Source organism: Aulonocara stuartgranti, assembly GCF_965226115.1.
Source record: "Aulonocara stuartgranti genome assembly, chromosome: 14".
NCBI lineage: Eukaryota > Metazoa > Chordata > Actinopteri > Cichliformes > Cichlidae > Aulonocara > Aulonocara stuartgranti.
The window spans coordinates 29,285,230-29,302,306 of NC_138950.1; the positions used below are offsets into that span (position 1 = coordinate 29,285,230).

At 40.2% G+C, this 17,077-nt stretch overlaps 2 protein-coding genes across 9 annotated transcripts in view; both read left to right on the top strand.

The window, feature by feature from the left end:
* The first annotated feature begins 238 nt into the window (after positions 1-238).
* LOC309688235 (uncharacterized protein) lies at positions 239-4,397 on the top strand. 6 transcript variants are annotated; one of them, XM_082503834.1, is made up of 11 exons: positions 239-945; positions 1,698-2,352; positions 2,464-2,524; positions 2,626-2,706; positions 2,790-3,073; positions 3,196-3,404; positions 3,515-3,589; positions 3,702-3,741; positions 3,853-3,909; positions 4,020-4,149; positions 4,233-4,397. In XM_082503834.1, the coding sequence occupies exons 1-2, from the start codon at positions 870-872 to the stop codon at positions 2,306-2,308; spliced, it is 687 nt and encodes a 228-aa protein (XP_082359960.1). In that variant the 5' UTR covers positions 239-869; the 3' UTR covers positions 2,309-2,352; positions 2,464-2,524; positions 2,626-2,706; positions 2,790-3,073; positions 3,196-3,404; positions 3,515-3,589; positions 3,702-3,741; positions 3,853-3,909; positions 4,020-4,149; positions 4,233-4,397. The 6 variants fall into 6 exon arrangements, with proteins under 6 accessions (XP_082359960.1, XP_082359959.1, XP_082359957.1 ...); XM_082503833.1 differs by having other exon boundaries at positions 3,196-3,589; XM_082503831.1 differs by having other exon boundaries at positions 3,515-3,741.
* A 3,703-nt stretch (positions 4,398-8,100) lies between these two features.
* The window catches only part of LOC309688203 (von Willebrand factor A domain-containing protein 5A-like), a 34,530-nt gene continuing 25,553 nt past the window's right edge, over positions 8,101-17,077 (top strand). The window contains exons 1-8 of one of the 3 annotated variants that reach the window (XM_082503754.1): positions 8,101-8,230; positions 10,759-10,806; positions 10,970-11,172; positions 11,262-11,484; positions 11,798-11,964; positions 12,048-12,162; positions 16,130-16,305; positions 16,386-16,474. In XM_082503754.1, coding sequence (XP_082359880.1) covers positions 10,764-10,806; positions 10,970-11,172; positions 11,262-11,484; positions 11,798-11,964; positions 12,048-12,162; positions 16,130-16,305; positions 16,386-16,474 — 1,016 coding nt within the window. In that variant the 5' untranslated portion in view covers positions 8,101-8,230; positions 10,759-10,763. Of the gene's footprint in view, positions 8,231-8,583; positions 9,037-10,758; positions 10,807-10,969; positions 11,173-11,261; positions 11,485-11,797; positions 11,965-12,047; positions 12,163-16,129; positions 16,306-16,385; positions 16,475-17,077 lie in introns of those variants that run through there. The other 2 variants (XM_082503753.1, XM_082503752.1) reach the window with 2 other exon arrangements.

The following is a 17,077-nucleotide window of genomic DNA, read 5'->3' on the forward strand; positions in this document are numbered from 1 at the left end:
TTTTTTTACTGTTTTAATCTTTATAAAACTCTTATTTATTTATTTATTTTTGTGATTTCTGCTGCCCTATTGGTCTGGTCTCTCTTGAAAATCTGAAAACGTGATATTCATAATAAAAGGATTTAAAAGTTTACTGCCAAAAAATTATTAAACTTCATAACAGAAATGTGCTAACTGGCTTGAAATAGATTGAAACTGTTATGAGATTGCTTCAGGGAGCAGACATGACACCGTCTTTTAGGTTTCGCCATCACTTTGTATTATGCGCACAACACCACCCTCCTCTGGCTTCCACGTGAACTGCACCTTAAACATCAACTGTTTACAAATGTCATGACACAAACAAACGTTTCAATACCGTAAATCACTTTTTGGACTGCGATCACTTTTTGGCACAACATCGGCTCTGATAACATTTAAAGCGCATTGAAAAACTATTCTTTAATGCTAAAAATCCATTATCAATTGTAATTATTTATTTATTAATTTAAATTTCAGATATCGATCTTCATTTTTGTAAACTGGTGAATTAATGATTTTTTTAAAGAATTAAAACGACAAAGTTTGGCAACATATTTTTTATAAAGGATGAATAAAACAGTAAAATAAAATGAGAAATATATATATTTTTGAAAAAGCTATGATAATTAGACGAACTTTATTTTAAATAAATAAAATTGATTTTCGGTGGCACTGGGAGTCATGGTGATGATGACGTGTTTGAGTGCAGGTATAAAAGCAGGAGGCAAAATTGGAATTCGGGTTTCACGTTTGAGCGCAAACAGGAGCTTTTTCCCACTAGTGCTGTGAAAACTCGGATTTTTCAAACTACAGCCAACGTTTGAAAATCTTCAAGAAGGATTTGCAAAATGACTTCTACAAACTTCAGTCGCGAGATGCACCTGTTCTCCCTTTTTATTGACGAGGTGTTAGATCAACGCTATGGTGAGTACAGCAGGCTAATATGTCAGAGTGCTAGCAAACAAATACAACTTAGATTTTTGTCTTTTATTGTTTGGAAGTAGGACTTCATGAGTGTTAACGTTTAGGATGAGATGTTTCATACTTGAGTAACATCAATTTTAACATGTGCCAGTACACTATAAAGATGGCGCCATGTTTTTTTTTAAATCGCTGGAAAAAAAAAACAATTGAATGCACGCGCCCTGGAAACGACGTAAGGCATTGGAGGACGCTGACGTCAGCGCGCGGCCGTTTTTGCATGTAGAGGGTTTGAGTTGACATGTTTGGGCTGCTGGCGCTGAGTTATACGTGAAAGTTTCATAGATTGTGAATTTTATAAAGCTGGAGAATGGAGTTTTAAAAGTTCACAGAGTCGCTGGATGAGTTTGAGATTGAAACAGTGTGTGCCTGCAATAAGGAGGTGGGAGGTTTCTCACCTAAATGTAGCTGCTTTATTCTCAAAATATCGATGCTCAACTAATATGAAGATATTACTCCTTAATGTGAATGCGTATTAAAACCTCAGTGAAAGTCCATGCAGCCTTACACTGCATGAAAACTTTTACCAAAAAAGGTGAAGGCTTTCATAAACAATGAGTTCTGCTGGGAGCTTCTTACTGTTTGTGTGTGGAAGAGCTTATGATGATGTAAAGCCATGTCTGGACAATTTAAATTCAGGCTTTAGTTTGTGTGATCACATGATTAACGTACACGCATGCTTTGCTTTCTCGTAGCTGAGCTGGTGAGTCCAATCACTGCTCCTCAGATGGTCGTCATTAACTTGAGGAACCGTGAACTGAGCAGCAGCCAACTGGACTCCATGTCCCACCTGGTCCTCACTCTTTACCATAACCTGGTGACGGGGTCCAAGGACTTTCCTTACATACCTTTTAAAGGATTGTTCCACCGGGACCAGGTGACGACACCATTTGTCCATGTGAGGCAGAGCCAGAGAGAGAACACCACTCCTTCTCCTCCTACGGACTCACCAGCTGGCATGATGCTGCCGCCTGCGGGCTCCAGCTCTCATCCACGCTTCCTGACTCCAGTTCTTCCAGAGAAAGCGGATCTTGCTGTGCTGAAGGCAGATCGGAGGAACCGTGTCGGCACCTTGACTGTCGATGGCCTCCTCGTCACCAGAGTCATCTCCACTGTTTACCGAACAGAGGACACTGAGATGACGAACCGCTGGAGAATAACAGACTACAGCGCGGACGGCAGAGTTCTCACTTCGGTGCTCTGCCGTTTTCTAAATATGTCGGCAAAGCGTGCTAAGAGGAAGGCTCCGGAGGAAGAGAGCAGCATCCGGAGCCCGAGTCCAGCAAGGAAGCGCTTGAGATTATAATATACAGTGAAGCATGTCGAACGTCAGCAAGCCTGAACAAAGTGGTAAGTAGTAAATAGTGCTTAAGGTTGTTTCTAAAATAATGTCCTAAAATATTTGAAAATCGTCGAGGTTTTAACTTTTATTCTTTCTTTTCTGCCTCTTGTTTCTAAAAGTCAGGAAAAAGAGTCACGCTGCGAAGAAACTCCACACAGAAGATTTTCCCTCAGTAAAATGGTAAATATATTCATCTTGTTATGACGTTTGCTCACAATAACCAGGAGTGTTCCTGTGTTTCTGAAGTGATTCACTCTCATTTGGTGTTATTTCATCCAAAGACAACTGAGGGTCTTCAGAGCAGCGTGAACGGCCGTCACCTGAGAGCAAGACAGTCCTGGCGCCTTTGTGGTTCCCTCCAGGTACTCCAGCTTCATCCCACAGTCCAGAGAGATGCAGTTAGGTTGAATGTGAGTGTGAATAGTTGTCTGTTTCTCTGTGTTAGACTGACCTGTCCAGGTTGTACTCCTGCCTCTGGCCCCATAACAGCTGGGATGGCTCCAATCTTGAATTGGATAAGCTGAAGAAATGGATGGAAGGATGATCCAAAGAGAAACATCAAAGGCCCTCTCACAAAAAAAAGATAAGAACTCATTTTACACATTTAAAGTACAAAGAACACATATATTTACCATTTTACTGAGGGAACATCTTCTGTGTGGAGTTTCTTCTCATCTTGGCTCTTTTTCCTGACATTTAGAAACAAGAGGCAGAAAAGAAAGAATAAAAGTTAAAACCTCAACGATTTTTTTAATGTTTGGGATATTTTAGAAACAACCGTAAACACTATTTACTACTTACCACTTTGTTCATTCTTGCTGACGTTCACTCTCCTCATCTTCTCTCTAAAGGAAGATGCAAACGCTCTCATTGTGAAAGATAAGTATACATCCATCTAACCTGCGACTCTGTCACAACTCTGATCAGCAATTCTTTCAGGTTTGTCTGTTTTGATGATGCTATTAATTGTTATTATCCTTTATCCAGGTAACTTTCAGAGAGGAGCGGAGGGAGGAGCGAAGCCAGCGTGCTCTGTAAACTCTCATTAAAAAAAAGATAAGTACATATTGATTTTATATTATTATGACAGCTCCTCCTCAGTGAACACTTCCTCTAGTTGCTGAAATCATTTACTAATTTTTTTCTTCCCATTTGTCTTTTGTTTTTCAGAGAAAACAGAGAGGAGACAAGGTGACATTAAGACCTAAGACAGGACGGATTGAACCCTTTCTCGTAAAAAGATAAGTATTCACTCTGCTTTTAATCAGAATATTGATAAATATCTAAAATTCTGCTCACCTGGTTGATAAAGTTACTAAAACGATTCCCTCTTTACTGTCATTTGTCCTTTAGAGAGAAGATGAGGAGAGTGAACGTCAGCAAGAATGAACAAAGTGGTAAGTAGTAAATAGTGTTTACGTTTGTTTCTAAAATATCCCAAACATTAAAAAATCGTTGAGGTTTTAACTTTTATTCTTTCTTTTCTGCCTCTTGTTTCTAAATGTCAGGAAAAAGAGCCAAGATGAGAAGAAACTCCACACAGAAGATGTTCCCTCAGTAAAATGGTAAATATATTCATCTTGTTATGACGTTTGCTCACAATAACCAGGAGTGTTCCTGTTGTTCTGAAGTGATTCACTCTCATTTGGTGTTATTTGGTGTTTGTCTTTGAAAGGAGAAGAGCAGCAACGACACTGGGAGACAAACAACAGGATGATCCAAAGACAACTGAGGGTCTTCAGAGCAGCGTGAACGGCCGTCACCTGAGAGCAAGACAGTCCTGGCGCCTTTGTGGTTCCCTCCAGGTACTCCAGCTTCATCCCACAGTCCAGAGAGATGCAGTTAGGTTGAATGTGAGTGTGAATAGTTGTCTGTTTCTCTGTGTTAGACTGACCTGTCCAGGTTGTACTCCTGCCTCTGGCCCCATAACAGCTGGGATGGCTCCAATCTTGAATTGGATAAGCTGAAGAAATGGATGGAAGGATGATCCAAAGAGAAACATCAAAGGCCCTCTCACCAGATTTCATTTATTAAATTTGTCTTTACTGAACGATTTCTGGTGTGTATTTGCATTGATACTCAGACAACAGCTCCTCTTTCTGTTTGTGCTGGAAGATTCAGGCAAACACATATTACATATATAGATTGTTATGATATGACTCAGTTTCACATTTAGTGCTATATGAGAATGATAAGGTCCAGTTTAATAGTATTGCTAGTGTCTAATGAAATGAACACGTGATTTTCAGATCAATCAAAGTGAATATTTTTCACTGTGGATAAATTACATGGAAACGTTTAATGAGTCATCAGCTATTTCGCTACAAAGATGATGTGATTAAAGGTTCTCATACATGCAGGTCAGAAGTTTTGCTCCATCCTGGATGTTAAATGCTGATCACTGTTTACACATATCTGCACATTTCTAACAGCTCATTTCACAGGTCATCAGTCTCCTGACTGCATATGCAGAGTTTTATCATCACGTGTTCATGGCAGACAAACATAATTATGAATTCTTGTTTTAGTTCCATTCAGTCACTCAACATCAGGTGTCTGCTTGTCCTGAGCTGTGAGAACTACAGTGAGTTGCTTTCCTCTTTAGCTTAGTATTAATAAACCAGGTCGTAGGTGGGCACCTGCATCAAGGAGTCAAGAAGCATATTTTACTGTTTAATGGTGAAAATAATGGATTGTTGTTCATTTGTTTAATGGAAAGACTGAAAGCGTGGCCTGGTGTTGACTTACACTTATTCAAAGTGATGAAGTACCAACAGATACTAAAAGTCACAGCCTGAAACACGTCAACTGCTTTATTATTTCTGGTTTTAAATAAACTGTAAGAGCAATGTGCAACAACAAAGAAAAAATCCCTTAAATAAAACAGTACCTAGTTCATATGTTTTAAGTTCTAACTACTAAATAAAACACAAAAAATATCAGAGAAATGCTTCAGTACTGTAAATTCATAGAGGTAGGTGCAATAAGGGAACATGATTTGTAAATCAGTCGAATAATTAAGTAGAATAATTTGTTCTGAAAACTGTAAAACTGTGTAAACTCTTTGGTAAAAACAGGAAGAACTACATTTGAAAATGAATGATTGGAATCCAAACATTTGACTTTTGTTTTTCCTCAATACTCCATCCTCCTCTTAACATTTTGGTTTTCCAGCTTTTTTAGAGGAAAAATCATTTATTACATCACTGCAAGAAATCTGATGGCCAACTTTGTTATTAATACTTGTTACTGTCGGTCCACTCAGTCTTTCTTGTGCCGTGCAAGGTCTGTGGTAGTTGTTTAAGTACACAGTGAAGGGCAGATGATGCTGCCGTCTCCCTGTCTGCTGTGTCCTCTCATCTACAGAAGTCTGGACTCGTGAGCGAACGTGCCAAATAAGAACTAGCAAGTATGCATGTACGATCTCTTTACTTGGTACTGAGAGATGCCATCTAAAGGAATCGACTCTGGACTAAAGCAGCGTTTTAACCGTTTCATTGTTAGTCCCGCCCCCTAACTCTGATGGGTGAGGTTGACGGATGAAATAAATTCATCATGCAGTGCATCACAGTAAACATGGAAAAAAATAATAATTAATTTTTCCTAAAAATGAATGAGTTGGTTTTAAATGAATTAACATTTTAATTATATATAATATAATAACTCAACATTTTTCTGGTTAGGTTCATTTGGACATCGAGCAGTAATAGGCTTCTTCACCACATCTAAAGGAGAATCACACTTTTGGCATAGAGGGAACCTTAACAGGTCTCCTGGCACTGCCATTTCTTGCCATTAAGTAATCTTTGCCATCACTGTTATTTTCTTTAACATTTTTAGTTCTGAGCGAGCTCTCAGTAGCTTAGGCAACTCATTTTTCTTATTTTGAAGTTTAACATTTTCTTCTTGTCTCTGTTTTAACGCTGCACTAAGCTCACTGACAGGAGGAGGATTCTTGGACCTTTGGCTCAGTTTCTACTTGCTTTGCAACCTCATCCACTCTCCTTTCAAGCTTAGATGCCTCGCTCTGTTTTGTAGTCTGTATTGGAACAGGCTCATCATCATAGGAGGGTACATCAAAAATGGAGTGGGCATGTACAGCTGCTTTTGTAGAATGTTACGCAGAGAGGTGTCGTGAGGGAAACATCAGAACTGGTATGGCTGGAGGGCTAGGCACCAGCGCAGTATGCTCGCATTTTGATGTTGCTTGGAGTGCATCCACACCAGGGGTCTGTGATCTGTCTGAAGAATAAATTCTCTTCCAAGGAAATAATATTTCAACGAATCAATTGCCCACTTGATTGCCAGTCCTTTTTCTACTGTTGAATATTTTGTCTCCCTGTCAAACAGCTTTTTACTTAAGAAAAGCTTCACCAGCTTCTCCCTGAGCCAGTACTGCTCCAAGTCCAACATTAGAGGCATTTACCAACAAATGGTTTGGAAAAATCAGGGCTTTGCAAAACAGGGGCTTCAGAAATCTGCCTTTTTAAAGATTGGAAGGCATGTTCACAGTCATCATTCCACATCACTTTAGAAGTGTTTTCTCGTGAGATCTGTAAGAGGGGCTGCCAAGGTTGAGAAATGGGGAATAAACCTCCGAATAAACCTCTGTGCTTTTGCAGCGTTTTTCTTTTTGCAGCGTTTTTCTTTTTGCAAGTGTTTTCTGAAGTTGCAGTCCGTTTGGCCTCTCAGGGCCACCGTAGAATACTCATACTACACAGTAAAGATTGGACAGCTACTGTGTGTGTGCGTGCCCATTCTTTTTCTCTGCCACTAGATGGTGATGATGTTCATACTTTGTGACTTTTGACTTGTTTCGCAAACCAAAGCCAATTTCAGGAGTCATTCCACTTTCTTCAGTTCAGGAGGCTCATGAGACAGTGAAAGGAACCAAACACTTAATATAACAGGTTCATTCCAGCTTCTAGGCAGTTTTGTCAATAAAATGCTTGTATTCTGCTAATGTTTGCTGATCGTTCCTTAAAGGTCCCACAACAGCACACGATCCTTCATTTTCTAAAGAATATGTAAAACACAATCTAAAAATGGAACTATGTTTACGGTCTCAGCTGCTTTCTAACGCTTTCAAACAGCAAGACTTGGTTCACTGCATTTTTGTCTTTAAGAGAAAACATTTAGGGAATAGTGCTGTGTTGACTCGCTCTTGAACACACTATAAACCATCCACTTTACAAGAATAGCTCAATTTGATCATTTTTCTGCACGAGTCGATAATCTGAAGCACTCATACCTCATATGGACAGATATAACTGAAAAGTTAACCCACAGGAACCTATGCCATCAACAAAATTAAACCATAGCATAAAATAGAAAGAAAAAAACACAGCCTCATATCTTGATATTGCCTGTTCTATCAGATCCAAGACGGGTGCACTATAAAGGAAAAAATATGTATTGATGGGGATAGATTTGGTGTCAGATGAAAGCGATACAGTCCAAAGCTTCAGCTTTAACATAATAGATAATACATCTACCCATCATCATACACTCATCACCAAAAGGAAATGACTGTGATTAGACTGGATGTGACTTGAATGAAAACTGTGTTGCTTGTTCCATTCTGGTAGATGCAGCGTTTTTTTGTTTGTTTGAGAACAGCAAAATACAAATACAGTATAATTTTACAAGTGCGAGAGTTTCCAGCGTTTCAGATACATATATAAAAAAAGAGAGACATCAGAGGCAGCGTAAAGCTCCACCCACTCGGTGCTGTCTTATTAACGAATCGAGCACACCCGCAAGTCTTCCTGTTTCGGGAAAGTCGCTGTGTGGGCCGAAGCGCTTCATGTTTGCAGAATATTCTCCACGTATTTACAAGACAGGACTCCAGTGAAGCGACACAGCTCTTACAGTCTGTTCTTAGAGGTAAGTTCCCAGTGTGCGTTTGTTTAAGCAGCTCAACAGCTCACTGACATGACAACTTTAACATGTATGACAACAATCTGGATGCTGTCACGTGAAGTTGTACGAGCTGTGTTTCTGTTATAAAATGAAATAGATCCATGTGGTGATGAGACATTTGTGCTGTTTTTAAACTCCGACCACAGGAAAGTGAAAGTCATGGTTGGAGGGGCGTGACACTGGTCGCACTGTCAGCCGTATCCATAAGAATAATAGTGATCATCACTATCACCACCATCACCAGCACTATGTCCAATCTAGTACCTATCTAGCAGTCTAGCATTATCAGGGACTACAACTAGGGTTGCCAACCGTCCCTTAAAATACGGAATCGTCCCGTATTTAGAAACAAAAGTACACGTCCCGTATTGAGCTAATAAGGGACGCACTTTGTCCCGTAATACAGTGAGAATCAAAAGTAGTCTATAAATGTTTATGGAATTAACGCTTTGTTTGAAAACATAATTCCCAGCCCCTCTCCTGCTTTGTGACCAATGAGCTGACAGCACACTTATGACAATTCGAGTATGACAATTCAGATTACCGCTCATCTCATTGGTCGAGGAAAGGTCGCTTACGGAGAAAATACCGGAAGACAACAGATGACCACAACAAGAAGCATGGCCAACAGGGAAACAAACGCTGACACTGCGGTGCAAGTCTCGGACGACAGTAAACCTAAAGCTGGGCAAACACTGTGCGATTTTTTTCAGTCGCGTTATTCAGCTCCTGCTCAAACTGCACGATTGACTCGCAGGGGTTAGAAGTTGGTAGGTCACGATGCAGGTCTCACACTATACCGCCCGATGCTCTGATGCGACCTGAGTGCTCACACTGTGCGTCCATAACATGAAGGTTATAACAGATAATCTGTCGCTCGCTCTCTCTGTCTCTCACTCACACAGACACACCACCACCATCAACTTTGCTAAATTGCTAATGAAAAACATGATCAGGCAGCTGTGATTTAGCAGCGATGTAGATCCAACTATTTTCACGGTTGTTGTGGTCGTGATAATTTTGTGAGGCCACATCGAAAAGGCTCGGATGAGCTTTCCAAAGTTCTACAAGTTGTGCCTCCATCGCTTGTGTCCAGATCACACGCTGCACAGCCGAGCTGCTCCGTCTTTTTCACGGCGTTTACGTGTTTGCGCGCGAGCAGTGTGAGCGGCTCACGAGCGATTGATGATCGGGAGCTGGTCGTGAGGTGTTAATCACTTCTCGTTACCCCACGTATACTACACGACGCACGATGAAGATCACTCAAAAATCGGCTCAAAATGGGCCTAAAACCGCACAGTGTGAGCCCAGCGTTAGAGCAGCAATGTTTGTTCCCCCTCAGAAAAAGGGAAGAATGAGAAAAGGAAAACACCTGGCTGGAAAAAGTTAATATGGGCATGTGCAGTGAATATCAGCGCTATGTGGCCAGAAGTGTGATAATATAATTTATTTTGTGTAATAAACGACTGCAAGGATAGATGATTACAACAAATAGATGACTAATACATAAAAGTAATACATAGATGAATAATGATGATGAGTTAAGATGCGTAATCATGGGAACAAGCGGGTTTTCAAACGGGAGCAGCTGATTAGCATTAGAAAAGCTGAAATAATACCTCAGCTGAAGCCAATTGTACTAAATGCACTAAATGTGCACTGTTACAAGAATATTTTTCTTTCTATTGTTTTCTATTATTTTAAGTTAAGCAGGACAGAGTTCTTTTAAAGAAAGATTTACTTATATTCTCAAAAGTTAAGCATGACAGGCTTCTGTTTAAGAAAGAGACCTGTTTTATTGTGTTAATGTTGTCATTTTGAGCTAAAAATAAATGGCTAAATGATCATTTGTTTCACATGTGTTCATATCACAAAGAATACACATCTACTTAAATCAAATTCAAGTCAAAGGGTTTAAAAAAATAATTTCACACACAAAAAAAGAGCTAGAAAATTCACCACACTGGGAAGGGTGAAGACAACTGGGTCGCCCGGCCCTGGCCACGAGGTGTCCCTTATTTATTTTTCAGGGAGTTGGCAACCCTAACTACAACATCTAGTCCTTTTACTGAATCAGAATTACTACTAACGAGACTAATCCATCGATCCGTCCATCTCTTCTCTCTCGCGTATCCAATTCAGATTATGACACCTCGCAGGTTTGTCGCAGGGCTGCAGATAATCACTGACACTGACTAACCTAACCCCACTAACTGGTTGTCTTCTTGTGGGACGAAGCTGTTGAGAACCCACGCAGACAGGAGAGAATGCAAACTCAATCACAAGGGCCCTGGCCAGATGGTGGATTCAAACCTAGGACATTCTTCCTGTGAGGATAGTAGTAATAATAGTAATAATATTATTATATGAATAGTAAAGATAACCACATTCATTGATGTGATTACATTATCTGATGAGTTTCACAGGCAAGATTGTACAGCAGCTATAAAAGTGTTTGCATCACCATTTCCTTAAATGTTTTTGTTTCACAGGTGCGATGATGAACTGTTGTGGTCTGCTAACATTCGAGAAAGAACCAGGTACTGATAGAAAATAAAGAGACTGTATTCACCAGAACCTCACTTCATTATTAAAATCTTCATGTATGCTTATTTCTTATAACAGTTTCATGTGGCTAAAATGTAACATTTTTCACTAGAATATATGGGCTGTGTTTGTATCACAATTCTGTTTGTCTGTCAGTTCCTCTGAAGAGCGTTGAGGTGGAGCTGGAGGTGAGGGACCATGTGGCTACAGTGGTCTCCACTCTGAACTACGAGAACAAGGAGGACAAACCATTAGAGGCTGTTTTTGTCTTCCCTCTGCCTGGAGATGCTGCTGTCTGTCATTTCAGCGCTCAGATTGGACAGACACAGATTGTAGCTGAGGTGAAGGAGAAACAGAAGGTGAGCTGGACAGTAAATATAACCTGATTATAAGTGAGCTTCAAAATAAACACAGTGAATGTCACTGACATGTGTCACCTGTGCTTCAGGCTCGTGAGGAGTATGATGATGCTCTGAGCTCCGGTCAGCAGGCCTTCCTATTGGAGGAGAGTGATGAGAGTCCAGATATATTCTCTCTGAGTGTGGGCAGTCTGCCTCCAGCAGAGAGCGCCTCCATCAGGTTGGAGTACGTCACTGAGCTGGCTGTGCAGGCTGATGATGGTCTGAGGTTCTGTCTGCCTGCTGTGCTCAACCCTCGATACCAACCTCAGGGTAGGACAACTTCAGAATACTTGGACCAGAAATGCTTCAATGACACTTTTGAAAATGAAAAACCACAACACCAACGAGTCATGGCAGATGGTTGAAACTGGTTCTGTTGGAGGTTTTCTGTTGAAAGTCCGTTTTTCATTCTCACTGTTGCCAAATTATTGCTCATATTGGGTCATGTTGGGGTTTCTCTGTATTATTGAAGCATTTAGAGTATAAAGCACAGGTAACTGTTTTGAGGTTCTTAGTAACGTAAAGGATTTCAGTGTAAGCAGCCTCATTAATTACAGCATATTTTACCTGATGCTGTGTGCAGGTAGTGAAGGTGCAGGTGTCCAGGTGACTTCTGTTCCAGCCTCTCTGGTGCCCTACAGTCTGTCTTTTTCTGCCCGAGTGTCCTCTCCTCGTCCAATCTCTAAAGTAGAGTCCAACTGTTCCCTGGACCCTCTGCAGTACCTCAACACTGATCAAACCCAGGCCACGGTAGGTAGAGTGCTGATGTGTCTGCTGTGTGTGGTTGTTACTTGTTACTGATGAATAAATATGAATGTGTTTGTGGTGTGCAGGTCAAGCTGGCTGCAGGACACAAGTTTGACAGAGATGTTGAACTGCTGATTTATTACAAAGACGCCCACCAGCCCACTGCTGTGGTGGAGGCAGGACAGGCCTCTGCTGAGCTGGGTGAGTAACATTAGTGTTGTTATTAGCTTTTTAGTAAAAAATATCATTATTTTATTCTTCAGCTCAAGAGTTATTGTTGTGATCAGAAATTTACACTTGTTGTGGGTATGAGTGGATTTATTGTCCAGCATAGATCTTTAATGAATTTGGAAAAAAAAGAATTGTTAAGCTTGCATAAGTTTGAATGTATTTTGGATTTTCTCTAATTCATACATGGTTCAAAGTTTACAGTGGTCTAAAAAAGTGTTTGCCCTCTTCCTGATTTCCCTTTTTAGATTTTTTAGATTGTCACACTTTCAGGTCATCAAACTAATTGAAATATTAGACAAAGACAACAGAAGTAAACAAAAAATATAGTTTCTAAATAAACGTGTTTTATATGAAAGGGAAAAAACCCAAACCTACATCGCCCTGTGTGATAAAGTGATTGACTGACTTTTTAAGGTCATGTCACGGCATCTCAATCAGATTTAGGTCAGGACTTTAACTAAGCCACTCCAAAGTCTTCATTTTTTTCCTTAAGCCATTCACAGGTGGACTTGCTGTTGTGTTTTGGATCATTGTCCAGTTTGAGGTCACGAACAGATGTCCAGACGTTCTCCTTCAGGATGTTTTAGTAGAATTCATGGTTCCATTTACCACAGTGAGGCTTTGTGTTGTTTTTTGTCAGCAGTGGTTTTCTCCTTGAACTTTCCTGTGAATGCCATTTTAACCAGTTTTTTTTTTTTTTTTTTTTTTTTTTTTTTAAATTGTTAAATCATGAACTCTGACCTTATTTGAGATATGAGACAACTGTGAATTCAGGAAGGGGACAAACACTCTTTCATACCACTGTACATACAGCTTAAGTACATACAATCACTAAAATATTTTACTGAGTGGTGCTTAAAGTTCTGCGATTTCTTTAAACTTGACAAAGCCACAAAGTTTCTGGGAGAATGTCCTGTGGATAGATGAGACAAAAATTGAACTTTTTGCCAAGGCACATCAGCTCTATGTTCACCGACGGAAAAATGAAGCGTATCAAGAAGAGAACACTGTCCTAACTGTGAAAGATGGGGGAGGCTCGGTTATGTTCTGGGGCTGCTTTGCTGCCTCTGGCACAGGGTGTCTTGAATCTGTGCAGGGTACAATGATATCTCAAGACTATCAATGGATTCTAGGGAGAAATGTGCTGGCCAGTGTCAGAAAGCTTGGTCTCAGTCGCAGGTCATGGGTCTTACAACAGGACAATGACCCAAAAGACACAGCTAAAAACACCCAAGAATGGCTAAGAGGAAAACATTGGACTATTTTAAAGTGGCCTTCTATGAGCCCTGACCTCAATCCTATTGAGCATCTTTGGAAGGAGCTGAAACATGCTGTCTGGAAAAGGCGCCCTTCAAACCAGAAACAACTGGAGCCGTTTGCTGATGAGGAGTGGGCCAAAATACCTGCTGAGAGGTGCAGAAGTCTCACTGACAGTTCCAGGAATCGTTTGATTGCAGTGATTGCCTCAAAAGGTTGTTCAACAAAATCTTAAGTTGTGGGCACCATCATTTTTGTAATTAATTCAGCTGAAGCATGGTTGAAAAGCAATGTCTGACTTTCATTGGTTAGGATTTATAGAATTTTTATTTATTATTACTTTTGTCAGATAAAAGTTATTTCTGTGACCATTGTGAGTTTTTTCTTTCATTGACCAAAGGGTACCAACAATTTTGTTCACGTCTGTAGTTACTCTTTCTCATCAAGTTATTTGTTACGTCACCACTCATTGGCCTGACCAATAATCATAACAATGGGAAAAAATCAAAGAAAAGTCAGTGAAAATCTAAGGAGGAGAATTTTAGATTTGCATAAATGAAACACCTGCAAATTCTAGGTTCAAACAACTACATGTAAAGTTTTTTTTTGGATGTGTCACCACTTTAATAAGTTCGAAGAAAGACCCTAACTCTTAATTTTAAGAAATTGGTTGAGATCTTCAGGAACAAGTATCACTAATTCTCAATTGTAACATAAACTAGGGGTGGGCGATATAAACAATATATGATAGAAACGATATAAATTTGGCCAATGATAGAGATTTTGACTATATTACTCTATCAAGATGGCGCATGTTGATGATGTCATCAAGCTGCGCCTGTTTTGGTCGAAACTATCGCAGCGGCTACAACCATTATCATCTGCAAATTATGCCGGGCGACAGTCATAGCAAAGAGATGAAGCACTTTTTAAATATGGGGAAAGCCAAAAACTGCGCTTCCTCCACCTCCGTAACATTGATTCATTAATGTTGAATTCTCTCGCAGCTGTTCTGTTCCCATGTTGTTGCAGTATATTAATAACTAACCTCGTATTGTGGATGAATAATCTCAGTTGTTCTCCTGACTGACGTTTGACCCGTGTATAGCATCCTGCTATGAGATTGTATTTGTCCCTAACCACCAGAATCCCTCACGTTAACTTTTATCGAGTGGATAAAAAGTTGGCCATCCTCCAGCTTCACTGTGCTAATGTTATGCTAACATAGCTGTGTCTCTAGCAATCACGTAGCACAACATTATATACAAGGTAGTCCAACTTCAGTAACCCTACAAACGCCACTGATGTTTAGTTTTCTGTCTTCATTTATGTTGGAAGTGGTAGCAGAGCTGTATGTTTTAATTAGTTTCAAAAATCTCTCAGTCAGAACATGGTGTGTCATGTTTAGGTGGAAATTAGCAAGCTAACTTCCTGCTAACTTTTAACTCCGTTAAATTTAATAACTTCTGTTTTCATGGATGCTTGGATGTTAAACTTAATTGTTACACCCGATAAAACAGCAATGCTGTTGATTTAATTAAAGATGAAAGAATTTAGACCGTTTTTAACTCTTAGTATTCGTTTGACTTTGGGACCTGAAGGGACGGAGTTTTGGACCCAGATTACTCCGCGAAGCTCCTCACTAATGCATAATGCTCTGACAATCCATCAAGCAGTGCTGTTTACCAAAGTTGTATTAAAACTTTTTTTTAACAGATTTCTGCACGCCAAAATCGGTCGAGGTCAGTAAGCACAACCAGAATTCATACATAAGGCACACTCTCGATTTTTGAGAAAATTAAAGGATTTTAAGTGTGCTTTATACTGTAGAAAATACGTAATACAGAAGAAAATAATATATCGTGATATATATTGTTACCGCACAAATTACTGCTTCAAATTATATCGCGATATGAATTTCAGGCCATATCGCCCAGCCCTAACATAAACTTTACATTTCTGGAACAAAAATAAAGCCCCTTACATTTGACTTAAATTTGCAAGAGTGAAGGAGAGGCTTTCAAATATAAGAACAATGTACCAGCTGTCAAGCACTGTGGTGGTAACATCATGCTTAAACTGGTCATATCTGAGCCTGTTTGCATAATTTTGACCATGTGTGAATTAGAAAGTCAAAAATAATGTCACCAAAGATGACTGCATTCTCATTTCACCCTCAAACCCCCCCCCCCCCCCCCCCCCCCCCGGGAAGTCAAAAGCCAAATGACAATCATTCACATGATAAGTGAATATAAACCACAACTACAAACATGTTGGTGTCATGTGAAGGCTGTGTGCAGGCAGGATAGGAGGAATGATGGACCCAAAAGTTCAGACTTTAAAAACAAAGATTTATTACTAAATGACAAAAACAGAAAATTGGCTAAACTGGGAATACAGAAACTAAACTGGCAGGCAGACGGACGGAACACACAGCATGGGATAATTGAGAAGACACAGGGCTTGCATACACAGAGGGGGCAATCAGGGAATGGAAGACAGGAGGGAGAGACACAGCTGGGACAAAACCAGACACATTAACATAAGACACGGACCTTCAAAGTAAAACAGGAAACCCTGACTGAACTTACAGACACAGACTACCAAGCTGACACTGCAACAGTTGGAGTATATAAAAAATTGTAAACTTGACATTTTTCTGTCCTTTCATGTGTTTCAGGTTCTCTGATGGGTGATCCAGTGGTGATGGTGAGTCTGTACCCTGAGTTCACCCAGTCTGTGATGTCTTCAATGGCTTCATGTGGAGAGTTTGTGTTCTTAGTGGATCGATCTGGAAGTATGGACTGTGCTACCAATAACACTGAGCAGCGGGAATCTCGGATCAGCAGTGCCAGGGTATTTATGATGTGGTGTTAGAGTTATAAAACCTTTCCTCTCACACAGTGGCCTCACCATCTTCTCCCTCTTCCCTGAAGGACACTCTGCTGCTCCTGTTGAAGAGCTTACCAATGGGCTGCTATTTCAACATTTACAGTTTTGGGTCCCAATATGAACACATCTTTTCGTGAGTGATTCAGTCCATAAAACTGTGCTTCAATGATGTCACTTGTGTGTAAAGTGTGTAATAAGATATCTGCTCTAGTTACACCAGATAATGCGTTTCTAGAATACTTACAGCTCATTTAGGTAAGCTGCTGTTATGTTATGGTTCTCAAAGGCAGTTTTGAAAGTGTATGAGTGAAACTCATTAAATTACAATGTAGAATTTGGCAGTGCTAAACAGCCATCAATCACTTATTGTCAAGGTTTGCTGTGTGGCAGGTAGTGGTTGGACCCAAACGCAGGACTCTAAGATTGAGTATTTAACTTGAAGGCAGCAGCTTTTATTCGCTGGCAAAAGCAAACTGAGAAACACAATATATGAGCACTAGAAATAAAACAAAAACTCAAACTAGGAAGAATGACCTAAACTGGGAGTGCACGACATAACAAACATGACACGCAGCTAATGCGGAGGAAACGACAACTAACAGAGAAAAATACAGGGCTTATATACACTGGGGAGTAACGAGGGAACGGGAAAACGGGAGGGAAGCACAGCTGGGGCTATTCCGACATAACAAGGCACAGGAAGCAAAGCAGGATACACTGACATGGAGCATGGAGA

Excerpts from the sequence above, each read along its gene's own strand:
- LOC309688235 (XM_082503830.1), top strand. The coding sequence starts at position 870 with ATGACTTCTACAAACTTCAGTCGCGAGATGCACCTGTTCTCCCTTTTT. Across the intron at positions 946-1,697 it reads GGTGTTAGATCAACGCTATG|CTGAGCTGGTGAGTCCAATC; the intron begins GTGAGTACAGCA and ends GCTTTCTCGTAG.